General features: G+C 32.5%; 2 protein-coding genes across 2 annotated transcripts; one reads left to right on the top strand and one right to left on the bottom strand.

Annotated features, from left to right (window-relative positions):
* Positions 1-7,485: 7,485 nt before the first annotated feature.
* On the top strand, positions 7,486-8,572 carry LOC131056256 (borneol dehydrogenase, mitochondrial-like). The gene is made up of 2 exons (XM_057990611.2): positions 7,486-7,546; positions 7,768-8,572. Exons 1-2 carry the CDS (start codon positions 7,509-7,511, stop codon positions 8,570-8,572), a joined length of 843 nt encoding a protein of 280 aa, XP_057846594.2. The 5' UTR covers positions 7,486-7,508.
* Positions 8,573-12,608: 4,036 nt separating this feature from the next.
* On the bottom strand, positions 12,609-13,610 carry LOC131856379 (uncharacterized). Its single transcript, XM_059208146.1, has 2 exons — positions 13,059-13,610; positions 12,609-12,878 (listed from the first exon to the last, which is right to left on the bottom strand). Exons 1-2 carry the CDS (start codon positions 13,608-13,610, stop codon positions 12,609-12,611), a joined length of 822 nt encoding a protein of 273 aa, XP_059064129.1.
* Between the last annotated feature and the right edge of the window lie 543 nt (positions 13,611-14,153).

Below are 14,153 nucleotides of genomic sequence, written 5' to 3'. Positions count from 1 at the left end.
TGATTAATGTATTGTTCTAAGACGATTTATTGGAATTGAATCATTTAATTCAATTCGATTATGTTTACCTCTATTGTTAGGGCAAATATAAATAGAACCAGTTCAACGTACCACCTGGTGCCAAAATTTATAACAATTTAAAACTACCTTCATTGCATAAACTCGTTTAATCTTGTGTGTTGGCATGAGTAATTGAATTAGTGTACGCTCAGTACGTTCACTTTTTTCCCAGTTCTTTTTTCTTTCTGTTCTTTGTGATGTTCCATATAGCTTCTTTAAGTTTCTGGTGTAGAGTACACAGAAAAATAAATGAAACTGATTTTTTTTGGCATGTGCATTTGAATGCATGTAAGTTTTTTGTGAATGTATGTTCACTTTTAAGATCCATCCAACTCTTTTAAGTTTCTGACGCGGAGTAAGTATAAAAATAAATCAAACTGATTTGTTTGGCATGTACATTTGAATGCAAGTAAGTTTCTTGAACACACATTCACTTTTTTCTCAACTCTTCTTTTTCTGTGATGTTCCATCCAACAACCTCTTTAAGTTTCTGATGTGGAGTTCATATAAAAATAAATCAAACTGATTTGTTTGGCATGTGCATTTGAATGGAAGTAAGTGCATTTGTTTAGTGTAGGTATAAAATTAAATTAAACTGACATTTTATTTAATTTCATTTAAGTTACTGATTTGAAGTACTGAAAAAAAGGTCCAATATTAAACACTTCCATGACACATGAATTCAAATTCATTTAATCTTTTTAATTTTCTGAAATGGAGTACAAATAAAACTAAATTAAAAGACTTTTTTGATATGTGAATTCGAATGCAAGATCATTCAACCTATTTTATGTTTATGAGGTAGAGTACAAATAAAAATAAGTTAAACAACTATCTTGACATGTGAATTTCAATGTAATTTCATTTTTCTTGAAAATTTGTTGAACATTTCATTTTCTTATCAAGTATATAGCAAGAGTGGGAAATTAAAGAATTAAACCACTTCGAGTTCTTTTACAAGTGAGGGAATTATCTATCCTTTCATAGAATTAGAATATTATAAATCATTATCATTACTTCAAATCATGTTCTATTAGACTTAATTTTTTTTATAACAATTATCATCAATAAAAAATGCACCATATTAGAGAAATTGCATAGAATAATATGTCAAAAATTAATAGTATCTGAAAGATTAAATATAAAAGATTTAAATGTAATTTTAATTTTCTTAAAAAATTATTTAACATTTTATTTTCATTAATAAAATAAATAATAAGAATGAGAAACTAAAGATATACACCACTTCTATTTTTATTTATTCAACGATTTAGTATGTTATGAACCATTATTAATAATGATATAGGATACTTTTCATCTACCTTGAGCATCTTGTATGGCCAATGTAACTAGATATCCCCATATCCTCACTCAGGTGCTATCATCTGTAAACATGACATTAATGCCACTACAAACAATAGTAGACCTCTTCTTACATAGAGAAGAAAAATATATCTACCGTTGTACAAGTGGCGTATTACATTGTCCTTACACTTATTTTCTGTGATGGCTGGGTGATGCATGTTATGTAGTTACATGAATCTTTTTAGTTATAGTTATATCAGCTATATCTTGTCTATAAACGTTTTTTCTACATCTCATTTTGGTCTCAAAGCCAACATCATGCCTATTCCTAGAAGTATTAAGATTGTTTCAGCGCTATGTCGAGAGGAAGGATGGTGGGCGGAGTCATTGTGGTGTCTACGCTTTGACCAAAGGATTTATTCATCGACTCATTAGAAACCTGATATTGTGGTTCATCCATACAAACCTATGATTTCCTTTATATTCAATATCTATAGGAAAACTTAAATCCCTTTTAGCTTTTCCAACAATGATGAATTCATTCTAGTAAATGTATTACTATGGGCGTTGCACATTGTCTACGACTAACAACTCCATGACATGAAGTTTGAGCTAAACAACAAAATGTGTCGATATTTAAGAGGTATTGTCCATATCACAAACTTAGCGAACTGTGTATTGCTTTAAACTTTCGCTAAAGCACCAAGAGTATATAAGTTTGCAGATTTGAGAAGAATTGAAGTCTGCAAGAGTGATAGAGAGAAAAGCACCAAGAAAAGGGTATATTATTCAAATAGGAAAAGTTCTGGAGAAAAATAAGGCATTAGGGAGTAAGTGAAGTTGTCACTTTTACACATTCTTATCCCATTTTAAAGGTGAACTAAGTTGGTAATTATATGTATTTGATATGTAAGCATTAAGTATTGCCAGAAGTCGATTTTCTTATCCTACTGGTGGTGATTATTTCTCGGATTGACTATACTCTTGAATGAGTTGCGTATACTGGTGTTGAGGATGGTTTTATATGCAAGTGGTGTTGGGGATGTTCTTATATGCAAGTGGTTCAATGTTGTCAAAAGAGGTGAAGACAAGTATTGATTTTTATTTTTTTAAATACTGTGAGGATGCTTTTATATGCAAGTGGTGTTGGGGATGTTCTTATATGCAAGTGGTTGAATGTTCTCAAAAGAGGTGAAGACAAGTATTGATTTTCATTTTTTTAAATACTGATTAATGTCACATAATGAAGATTGTCTGTTTAGTGATTTGTGTTTTGGAGATTTGCATCTGTCATTGAGTGGTGATAAATATATTTGCACTATGGAAGTGTTCAATTATGGCATTAAAAGAGATACCATGCGAATTGTCTTATATGGCAGTTGCCAGAGGTTTGAATTCATTATAAACATATCACACACACACACACACACACACACACACACACACACACACACACACACATACATATATGTATATATATACATATATATATGTACATATATGTATACATATGTACATATATGTATACATATATATACATATATGTATATATATGTATATATATATACATGTATGAGGTATACAAAGAGTTGAAAAAAGAGTGTCGAGATTAAGCATACTATTGAAGAGATTTATTACAAAAAAAATTATATTTTGTTGAAATCGATAATTTTTCAGTTTTTTTTGTCATGGCAACACATATTATTTTTATTGATTGGAAGTTTGGAGAGTGTAGTGCTACCATGGAAGGTAAGGATCAACACAATCATATTGGAGGCTAGAGGTGCCAGAGTCTAGAGGATCTCTATCAAATCAAGATAGTTTCTCACATTGAGAGGGGTTTTTGTATGAGAAGCATATGTTTCAATGTTCTTTTTTATGCTAACATAATTGAAGAATATGTTATTAGCACCCCAAATTTTCACAAAATTGGAAGTGTCTATGATGTATTTAGTAGCCCACTTTGAGGGTGTATAACTTGATTTCTATTAATGTCATGCAAAACCACTTTGGGATCATGCTCTTATGTTATCAGTAAGTGTCCATGTCCATTTCTAGCCCCAATAGTCATATTTGACATGTTTTCAAAATGCCAAATCAGAGGGTCTAAGAATAATTTATTGTTTGTACTTTATATATCTGCCAGAATGGCCCACTTCAAAGGTTAATATTCAAGAGTGGGAGGATTTCCAAGTAAAATTAGTTGTTTCTTGCAATTTTCCTCATATTCATGTAACCCTGTGTAAATTTTTAAATCACCAATATCTCATTTGATATTTTTATCAAGTCAAAAGCAAATACAGTTTGTTGAAATCTATTATATGCATGATGTGAAGTTTGTCAGAAGGCCTAATTTGACGATCAATAGTTTGAATCCGATTGGTTGTCAAGAGAAATGAATTGGCTCTTGTGATTCTTCTCATATTAATGTACTCTTGTGCAAGATTGCAGAGCTTTAACATGCAATTTAGTATTTTTTTGAAGTTGAAACTAGATGGAGTTTGTAAAGGTTTGTTCACTGCATTACTAGAAGATTTCAAAGGGTTCATCTTTAACCTTTATTATTTTGTGAAGGAAGTGGATTAGCGAAAACTCCTCTTGTATATGTGTTTGTTGAAGCTAAATGAACTAATCCTCCAAGAGGCAGCTTCCAAAATCAAGGTTTGATTTTTTCAAGGCAATGATATAGTGAGTTTCAAAAGGATTCTGACATGTACATTTCTAAAACAACTAAGAGGTCAATTTTGATAATTAAAATTTTGCAAACATGAGCCCATCATGTAAAATCATTTGAGGGTCTGATTTACATATCTTCAGTGAATGTGTTTGTGTATTTATGTTCCAACCATAGAACCCCAGATCTACAATGAAATTTCAACAACACATCAATGAAGAACTATCAAACATGCAAAATCATTAAATAACTCAATTGATACATTCACACATTCCCATGGGTTTGATCTTCATTTTTCTTCTATCTCCATTGATCTTGCTTTCGATATGGTTACTCTCTGATTTTTATTCTTGCACAAGAGCTCAATGATAAATGGATGTGGTTGTGATGATGTAGCTTGATGTAGGCTAAACTGAATTTGATAGAATGTAAGTATGCTACAAAGTTGATTATCAAAAAGGGAGGGAAGAAGCCTCTTATATAGAGAACATCTTAAAAATGGAGGGATGGGATTAAGAGATGAAATAAAAGATGTTTAACCAAGATTAAAGAATAGGTAGAGGAAATAGTAAAATAAAGGGAGTGGATAAGATAAATGAGGGAAAAAGATAAATGAATTAATTAAATAAATTATATTATATAATTTAATTAATTAAAGGAGGGCCACATAAAATAAATAAATAAATATATGTATTTAATTATGGGAAAAGGGTTGTTATAAAAAGGAAAGATGAAGCAACCCCTTATTTTGAGCATAAAAGTATTTATAAATCTTGTAAGGGATGTATGTATGAGCATGAAACTATTCTCAGATGATACCCAAATTAAATAATAGCGAAAAATATAGGATAGCTAGTAGACAACTTAGATATTGTTCATACACTTTCAATACTTTGTAATTCTATTTCATATATTTAATATTAATAGAAGTACAGGCGTGTAGCCTATAAAAAAAGGGGAAGAAGGGGATTTAAATTAAAAAAAAAAATTATTTAAACTAGGATAGAAAAGGGCTAAGAAGAAGTTTAGTGAAAATAAAATAAATAAAATTTTATTTAGTTAATAGAAGAAAAGGGATAATTAATTAAATAAAAATATTTATTTAATTAGGATAGGACAATTTTAGGTGTCTGCATTTTACCCCTCTTTTAGACAATGCAATTTATCATGTTGTTTGAAAGAAAAATAGATTAGTTAATACATAGGTTTTTGCCTTGATATGGAGGTGGTATATCCCCTCAAGAGATCAGGTGAAAAAGAAACAACAAGTTTAAGGCATTCTCTTGACAAGAGAGAGGAGAGGGTAGACAAGAAAAAGGCAAAGACAAAGTTAGATGGGCAAAAAATGGACCCACAACAGGTCATAGAGGGACCATGGGGACCATAGAGGATTACCACAAAAAATTAGGGTTATAATGCCTATAAATAGGAACATGGAGGAAGGATCTCATTTGCATCAATCACATTCAAAGATCAAGGCACAAAGAAAAGGAGGAGGAGCATAGAGTACAAGGACGATTGCAAAGTGGTTCCACTGATCAATCGAGTGCAACAACATGAGTGGCTAGTGGAGTATGGAGAGCTTGTAAGTAGACCCTCACTTTACTTGTTTTATACATTTAGTGCATCATAAATAGAGTTGAAATGCTGGTTTGGTGTCCAAAAGTACTTATTGATGGAATCCAAACACTTCACTTTGTTTCAAATTATATCTCTAGGCACAATTCAACACCGAATCTAGAGGTTTGACTAAGACTAGGAGAGTAGCAGCTTGCAATGAGCGTAAACTACACATCCACCAAGGTATACAATTTCTATCTTCTTGTGTTCTAATCCTTTGTAGGAGCTCCAAGATATCAAAACGCCCCAAAACTGTCTCTCTATATTATTATAATGTGAAAACATCTCGAATAAGGGGAGATACTGCTTGAAATTGTACTTGATATCCTTGGATGGAATATTATCCTATATTATACTATAATAATCCACAAAAGTATTAAATATTAAAAAGCATCAAATAATAAAAATGAGAAATGTTCTTTATAATCAATTTCATTAAAACCAAAACATAAATTAGAATTTATCACTATATAATTATATGGATTCAAACAATTGAACTCCAGATATTAGCAATTATTCACCCTAGGAATCAAACATCTAAAAAGTTCAATAATAGATATAGGATATCATTTCTTTTAATAAAGTTAACGCCACACAATCTAAATGTTGGGCGGAACTGTCATGCATAAGTTGAGCAATAAACTTCAAAAGGATGCGCTACATTGAAGTGTTCGTAAGATTATAAATGTTTCTTTTATAAAAAAATATGAATGTTTTTATGTAATGGTTATTCCTTACTAAAAAAATTTGTATAACATAATTGTTTTGCAATAGATTTTTTTTGTTATAACATAGAATTGAGAAAGCAGATTTAGCAGGTCAAACCAACAGAAATCGATTAAAAATCTATTAAGATTTACAGATTTTATATTTTTGATCAAATATTCTATTTTGTATGACAGAAAATAGATAACTAAGTTTTTTTTAAACTGAAGAAGCTATGTGCAAAATATTTCTCAATAAGAAATTAAGAATGCCGTGTATGTGCGAGACATTTTGTTGTTTAAAGAGTATTTGTGTGGTGGAATATAATGTTTATTCATTGTAGCTATGATCAATCGTTCAGATCATCGATATTCTCGATGTTTAGTTTTACTACCATTGTTTGTTATGCATGGTGGAAGAAATCATGGTATATTTGAAACATATTATTAACTGCTACCATTAAATAAATTGCATTGTTTTCTTGCTATGCAGCACTTGTAAGTGTCTTGAAGTGGGTATGAAAACAGCAGAATGTGTAATCATGCCATGTGGCCGCTTGCAGAAACGATTGTAAATGACAGACACATATTATTAACTGTTACTATTAAATTAATTGCATTGTGAGTGTCTTGAAGTGGATATGAAAACAGCAGAATGTGTAATCATGCCATGTGGCCGCTTACAGAAACGATTGTAAATGACAGACAGATTAGTTTGGCTTGTTACATCCACATTCTTATATTAAATGTTGGTCAAACGCTGTATGACACGTAGAGCTTGACCTTGCGGCATTTGTCGTGGAGAACGAAATTTCATGATCACATATATATTTTAATATAGAAGCTATTAATTTTTACCTTCTTTTGATTAGGTACATTTCAATTGTTTTTGTCATATAATTGTGGAGTATTTCTACGGGAACCGCACAATACTTCTGATCCTCTTAATTGTCTTTAACTTGTTTCTACGAGTACTTTGAATACCCTTAACGAAGATTCGACGTGTTTGTACTTATTGTCCCTTTAGATGCACCTAAGAGTCTTTGACATTTGTTTTACTTCAAAGAAAAACCGGTATGTTACATGTCCGCTATAAAACCAGCTCTTCGAAAGCTATTATTCGAAGGATACTCTAGCTCCAGAAGATGTCTAAGGGAGAGGTTGCAGCTGCTCTATGGAGAAGGTTTTGTTTTCACTTATACAATCTTCACTCTTGTATTGTTATTTGAAATGGAATTGGTGTTTTCTAAAATCCTCGTAGTAAATTAAGCAGCATCTATGCTGATTTTACTCACATAAACAGCTCTCTGCACCATTTAATGCAAAGTTTAGGTTACTCTCTTAACGCATTTTTATTTCAAAAAGGATTTTTTATTAAAACAGAAATGTGTTTGTTTGATGCAGACTACAAGGCAAGGTTGCAATAATCACAGGCGGGTCGGGAGGCATTGGAGAGGCCACTGTTCGGCTATTTGCAAATCATGGGGCCAAAGTCATAATTGCAGACATTGCAGACGATCCTGGTCAAAAGCTAGCAGAATCTCTTTCTCCCTGGGCGACATATATTCACTGTGATGTGAGCAAGGAGCAAGATGTAAGCGCAACCGTGGATTTCGCCATGGAAAAGCACGGAAAACTTGACATTATGTATAATAACGCAGCAGTCGCCGACCACCAAAAAGTGAGCGTGGCAGAGTATGATATGAAGGATTTCGAGCGAGTGATGGATACCAATATAAAAGGAGTAATGCACGGAATTAAGCACGCAGCCCGTGTTATGATCCCCAACAGAAAGGGCAGCATTATCTCTACATCTAGTGTTGGAGGTATACTAGGAGGAGCTACTCCTTACTTCTACACTGCCTCCAAACACGCCATTATTGGGCTGACTAAGAACAGTGCGGCAGAGCTGGGAAAATGTGGTATACGAGTGAATTGCATTTCTCCTTCTTTAGTTGCCACAGATCGGCTGATACAGCATTTGGGAATGACCCCTTCGGCAGAGGCAAAGGCCCTGATCGAAGCTGCGGTTCAGGTGTTAGCCCCCTTAAAGGAAGCCAGTCTTGAAGCAGAGGATATTGCAGGGGCTGCTTTGTATCTAGCCAGTGAGGATTCCAAATACGTAAGCGGTCACAACATGGTGGTGGATGGGGGAATGTCAGTTGTATTAGACATGAGTCCTTTAGCAAAAACTCTAAGCTTTCTGTAGAAGTCATGTATATGTAAAAAGTTTCATACAACACTTCCACATAATAAGTGTTTGTATTATTAGACTATAATATTTAAACATTTGCAAAATGCCCTGGAAAAATATGAAAACATTCCTAAAACGTCCTAAAGAGAGAACAAATCAAATATCCCAAAAACCTCTAAAAATTGGAAAACATTCAAAATCCAAAAATAACCATAATTTCATGAATAAATTTTGTCTTGCAAAGATAGATATTTGGGTACACACGGACATGAGATACTTAAAAGAATGGAACTTCACAATTCATGTATTAATAGACAAACTATACAATTACATCAGCAATCAAACAGATCAAACTTGTCATGTCAGTCAATCAACATTATTAGTCTCAGCTATCAAACTATCATCCGTCTTAAAAAGGGTGTAGTGCACTCGAAACTAGATTATATCTGTCTTAAATGGGTTACTTCATTCATGATACCAAACATCATGTTCGTTCTACCAAACACAAATAATCAACTTTGACAACAAGATCAGAATGGTTGTTGACTCACTTGGTCTAGGAAGTCTTATATTTCATTGATTTATCTTTGTTCATGTTCATATGCTACACAAATATATCCATAGGTGATGAGAGTAGCAAGAATGGTTCATGGTCTTTTGTTTTGGCTTCTATATGTGGGATGCTTTCATGAAATTTCGAGGCAAGTATGGCTTGGTTGTTTGTGTTGACATGTTCACTTTGTGACTATTGCACATACCTCGACCATTAATTTACAAATATTATAGGATGGATTAAAACATTCCTTGTTTGCAATGTGTATGCTTTTGCAAATGGATCACATTATTGCTCTAGCTTTATATGCCATATTGTGAAGCATTGATTTGCTATATTAAATAAAGATCTCTAAAGATAAAGTGCACTTATGAAAGCAAAGTTTCATCATGTCTAATTTCTACCTCGTACTGACACTTCTTCAGTCAGTCCTCTTAATTTCGTGCTCGGGTATACAAACTTTAAATCTGAACCCATATCTTGCTCATTTGACCTTTGATTTTGATTTTGTTTGTAGTTTTGGATTCTTGGCTTTATTTTAAACAAATTGGCCTCTTGTTTTGATTTTTGGCCCAATTTTTGGAGGGGGCTGGGGCAGCTTTTAATGCAATTTTTTTTTTTTGAAACAATGCTTTGAGTCACATTGTCTCAGAGAGGGGCAAGATGTAGACACCTAAAAGCGGTCAACGCTAGTGGCTACACTTTTTGACATGTGTTCTATATTATGTTTTTGGTATTTTTTCATTTGTCAATATTGTGTCATTTTTCAATTAATTAAATGATGTTCTTTATTTAATTAATTATTAATTATCCTCCTCTATATCTCGTCAATTTCTAACGATCACTAATTTGATTAAATAATTTTGTCAATTAATTAATCTTTGTCCTAGGGCAAAAAAACATTTAATTTCTCCCTTGTCATAATGTCACATCTTTGGTAAATAAATAAATTTATTTATTTATCCCTTTTACCGTATTTCCCACAATTAAATAACTTAATTTATTTAGTTGACTAATTTGCTAACATATGAGGGAATTTATAATTCACTCTTTTTCTTTTTTAACTCCACTTCTCTCATTTCTTTCCACTTTTGTCTCCAATTTTAACTCCCCTTCACTCCACCTTACTCCTCCACCTTCCTCATTTCGCTCTACTTAACTATACTAACATGCCATTTCCCTCTCCACTTCCAAATAAACACTTATCCATTTGGCTCCACTTAACTGGCCCTCACATTTTATCTTGTTCATCAATAGCTCTTTGATTTCGTCTTTCCAATTGATGTTTGAAATGATTAAATTGGATTCTCTTTTCTCTTTTTGGCTAACTACAATCTTTTGATTATCCTCGCAATTGCTTTGTCAATTTTCCTTTACTTTATCATATTTGTTGCTCATCTATTTGAGAGCAACATCAATTAGAGGAGAAAGAAACATGATCCAGGATGGAATGAAGGAGATGCATAATGTTTGTTTGAGTTTATTATATTGTTTTGTGCATTTTGTATTCATAGTTTCATTGATGTGATTAGGATTTTATTTTCATGATATTTATCTTTTCATGGTTGGCTTTATTATATCATTTTCTTTGTACCCACTTTTCCCAGTCGACATCTATATTTATATTGAATGATGCAATTGCATGTTCATTTTCTATTTTGTTTCAGATTTGATAATATTTTTAAGTTTGTAACCATATAAGAAAGTTAAAGTTACAAGCTCTCTTTACCTTGGTTCTCAACATTTGGTATAAGAGCCAATGGTTCTATAGAGTGGGGTGTCGTTATCTTTAATAATTGAAGGTCTTATGTTGCAGTGTGAGCCTTTTTTGTGTGATTTTGTAGATTTGAGAAAAGGATTGAAATACATGGCTTCTACTTATCACACAAATATTAAGAAATTCAATCCTACTGGCTATGAGATGTGGAAACTTAAAATGGAAGATTTTTTAGAAGAAATATATAAATTGCATGTGCAACATATTTCAATGTTTAAAGAGTATTTGTTTGGGGGAAGATAAGGGAAGGGGTCCAATTACCACCTATTTTCTAATTAACATTTATTGGATTTTGTTAATTAAAAGCTCACTAAAAAATCATGTAGTGGGTTAATAGTTATCTATTGGCATATGAGTAGTTGGAAAAAGAGTTAGTAATTAGACCAATTGTGCAAGTTTATTGCTACCAATATTGCATGATTATTGGGGCATTTCTGCATAAATATTCGATAAATTGTGCAAATTTTGAGGTTTTCAAAGTGAATGGTTAACAAGGCAATACGAAATATATATTGGATGTCAACTCAAAATGACCACTTATTGACCCTTGCATCTATAACATCCATAACAAATCCCACAATGTTTATCATAACTACTAAGAAGTCAAAACAATAGCTATAAACACTTATGTCTCATATAAAGACAATGTTTTTTTTATAAAAATCTGATATATTATTTAAGAACTTAACATAAATAAAATTAACTATACCCACTAATGCTCTTCCCCTAACGTTTATTGGTTGTAGTAATCCATACCATATAGCTATGATCAATCATTGAGATCATCAATATTCTTTCTCTTGTATAAAAGAAGGCCTTCAGTACATTTGTCTGTAATCCAAGGGTTGAAGAAATCATTATATATTCGAAACATATTATTAACTGTTACTATTAGATTAATTGCGTTGTTTTCTTCTAGGCAGCACTTGTAAGTAGCTTGTAGTGGGCATGGAACGGCAGAATATGTTAGCTTGCCATGTGGCCGCTTGCAGAAACGATTGTACATGATAGACAGGTTACATAGGTTATTCGCCATTACCTGATTTGGCTTTAACGTGTTTGTACGAGTACCTTGAATACCCTTAACGAAGATTTGACGTGTTTGTACCTTTTGTCCCTTTAGATTCTCCTATCGTTCTTTGACATTTGTTTTACTTCAAGGAAAATCTGGTATTGTTACATCTCCGCTATAAAACCAGCTCTTCTAAAGCTATTATTCCAATGTATTTTCTAGCTGCAGAAGATGTCTACGGGTGAGGTTGCAGCTGCTCTCTGGAGAAGGTTTTGTTTTCTCCTATACAATCGTCACTGTTCTATTGTTATCTGAAATGAAATTGTTGTTTTCTAAAAGCTTCACAGTCTACATCTAGTGTTGGGAGTATGCTAGGAGGAGCTAGTCCTTAATTCTACACTGCCTCCAAACCTATGTTGTCAGAAACGAGAAACAAGAAACGAAATGGAAACGGCAATGTGATGAGAAACACAATATTTTAAGGTTGTGTACAAGAAACGTGGCTATATATATATTTGTTTGTAAAATACAAAACATAATCAAAATAAGGATCAAGAACATTATAGATCACCTCTACATAATTTAAAATGAATTTTAGCTAGAAAACAAAAATACATATATCATAATGTTTGCAATTACATAATTAAAATATCAAAATATATCATCAAAAGTTTGAAGTTGAACAAGTGTTTTTGGTTGTTTCAACTTTCTACATTTCAACTACAAGTAAGCTTTCCTCTACATTATCTTCAAGGACTTCTATTGGCAACTTATCAATCCCATCATCCATTGAACCACTATAGTCCCACATCTTATGAGGCCCTGATTTATAATCAGTGGAAGCTCGAGATAAAAGAAGAAGATTTGAATGTACATACACAAGATCTTCCGCCTTTTTGCTACCTAGCCTATTACGCTTCATAGAATGGATGAAAGCATACTCACTCCAATTTCTTTCGCATGTAGAAGTACTAGAGACCTGTTTATGTAAAATCAAAATAGATAATATTAATATTAACATTTTTAAATAAATGAACAACAAAATGAATTATTTATTCAATTATTATATGACTAAATATGCAAATATTTACCTGAGACAACACACGAATTGCGGTATCTCTTAGATGTGGTGTTTTGTTCCATAGTTCTCCCAAAATACCTTGGGTTCCATATTCAATTGATCAAATGGAACATCTTGATGGGCAAAATTATCTACTCCATCAATATATTTTGACAGTTCCTCTTTAATTATAGTACAGCCTTCTCTATTTGGATAAACTCTATCCATATATGTTTGCCATCTAGTAGAAACGTCATCATCCAACCATGGTTTTTTGTGAAACCATTTTGGATTAAGTAGAAATCCAACATAATGAAGAGGACTATGAAGCATCTTCCATCTTTGTAAACTATATTCCCAAACAATATCCTTTGTTTCTTGATCAAATGATGGTGCCCCAATAGTAAATGTATCTTGTACTCTCTCCCTCATTTGATCTAGTTTCTCAAATACATCTCCCATGCATGGTTTATCATTATCAAAAAGACGAAGGACTTCAAGAATGGGCCATGTAGGTGTTAGAAGGTCACTTGCATATTGCCAAAATAAAATTGATCCACTACCAATTTTGAGATCAGAAATTTCATCACATGCTTGGCTACTGTTACTTGCTCTATCTCTCCATCTCTCCCATTTAGTGGACATCACCATTTGTCGTAATGCTTATTTTACCTTCACAATTCTATAAACCATGATAAAATTGGAACCAAAATGTGTTTCTACACATCTAAGCAATTGCAAAGAAGCATATTTCCCATATATAGCATGTGACATAGAGTGATTTACAACAAAATGCCCAAATCACATTTCTATCAACCATGATAAAATGTGACACAGAGTGTCTCATTTGTCATTATATTGATTGCAACACCCAAATCAGAAGTGTATTGGGAGTAGTGACCTTACCAATACTTACCTTGATGACAAGACTCCCTGGATCTGAATATTTTAAAATGGTCAAGTTCCCAAGCATAAGGTCTTCTAGTTTCCCAATAACTTGGATAGTCTTTGGGTCTTCCTTCTTCTTCTTCTTCCTTCCACATAACTCATGAACAATCTTGTTCTACATGGGAATATCCTTTATGGCCAGCAACAAAGGAATCTTGATGTTAACATTAAAAAGTTCATTTACAAAATCAAATTTTATTTTTGGTACCTCCTTTTGTTTAGGTTTTGAAATAAATCGGTCGAGAA

The sequence above is a fragment of the Cryptomeria japonica genome, chromosome 7 (genome assembly GCF_030272615.1).
Source record: "Cryptomeria japonica chromosome 7, Sugi_1.0, whole genome shotgun sequence".
NCBI lineage: Eukaryota > Viridiplantae > Streptophyta > Pinopsida > Cupressales > Cupressaceae > Cryptomeria > Cryptomeria japonica.
The sequence above is the reverse complement of the archived record's forward strand: the minus strand, read 5'-3'. Positions and strand labels throughout refer to the sequence as shown.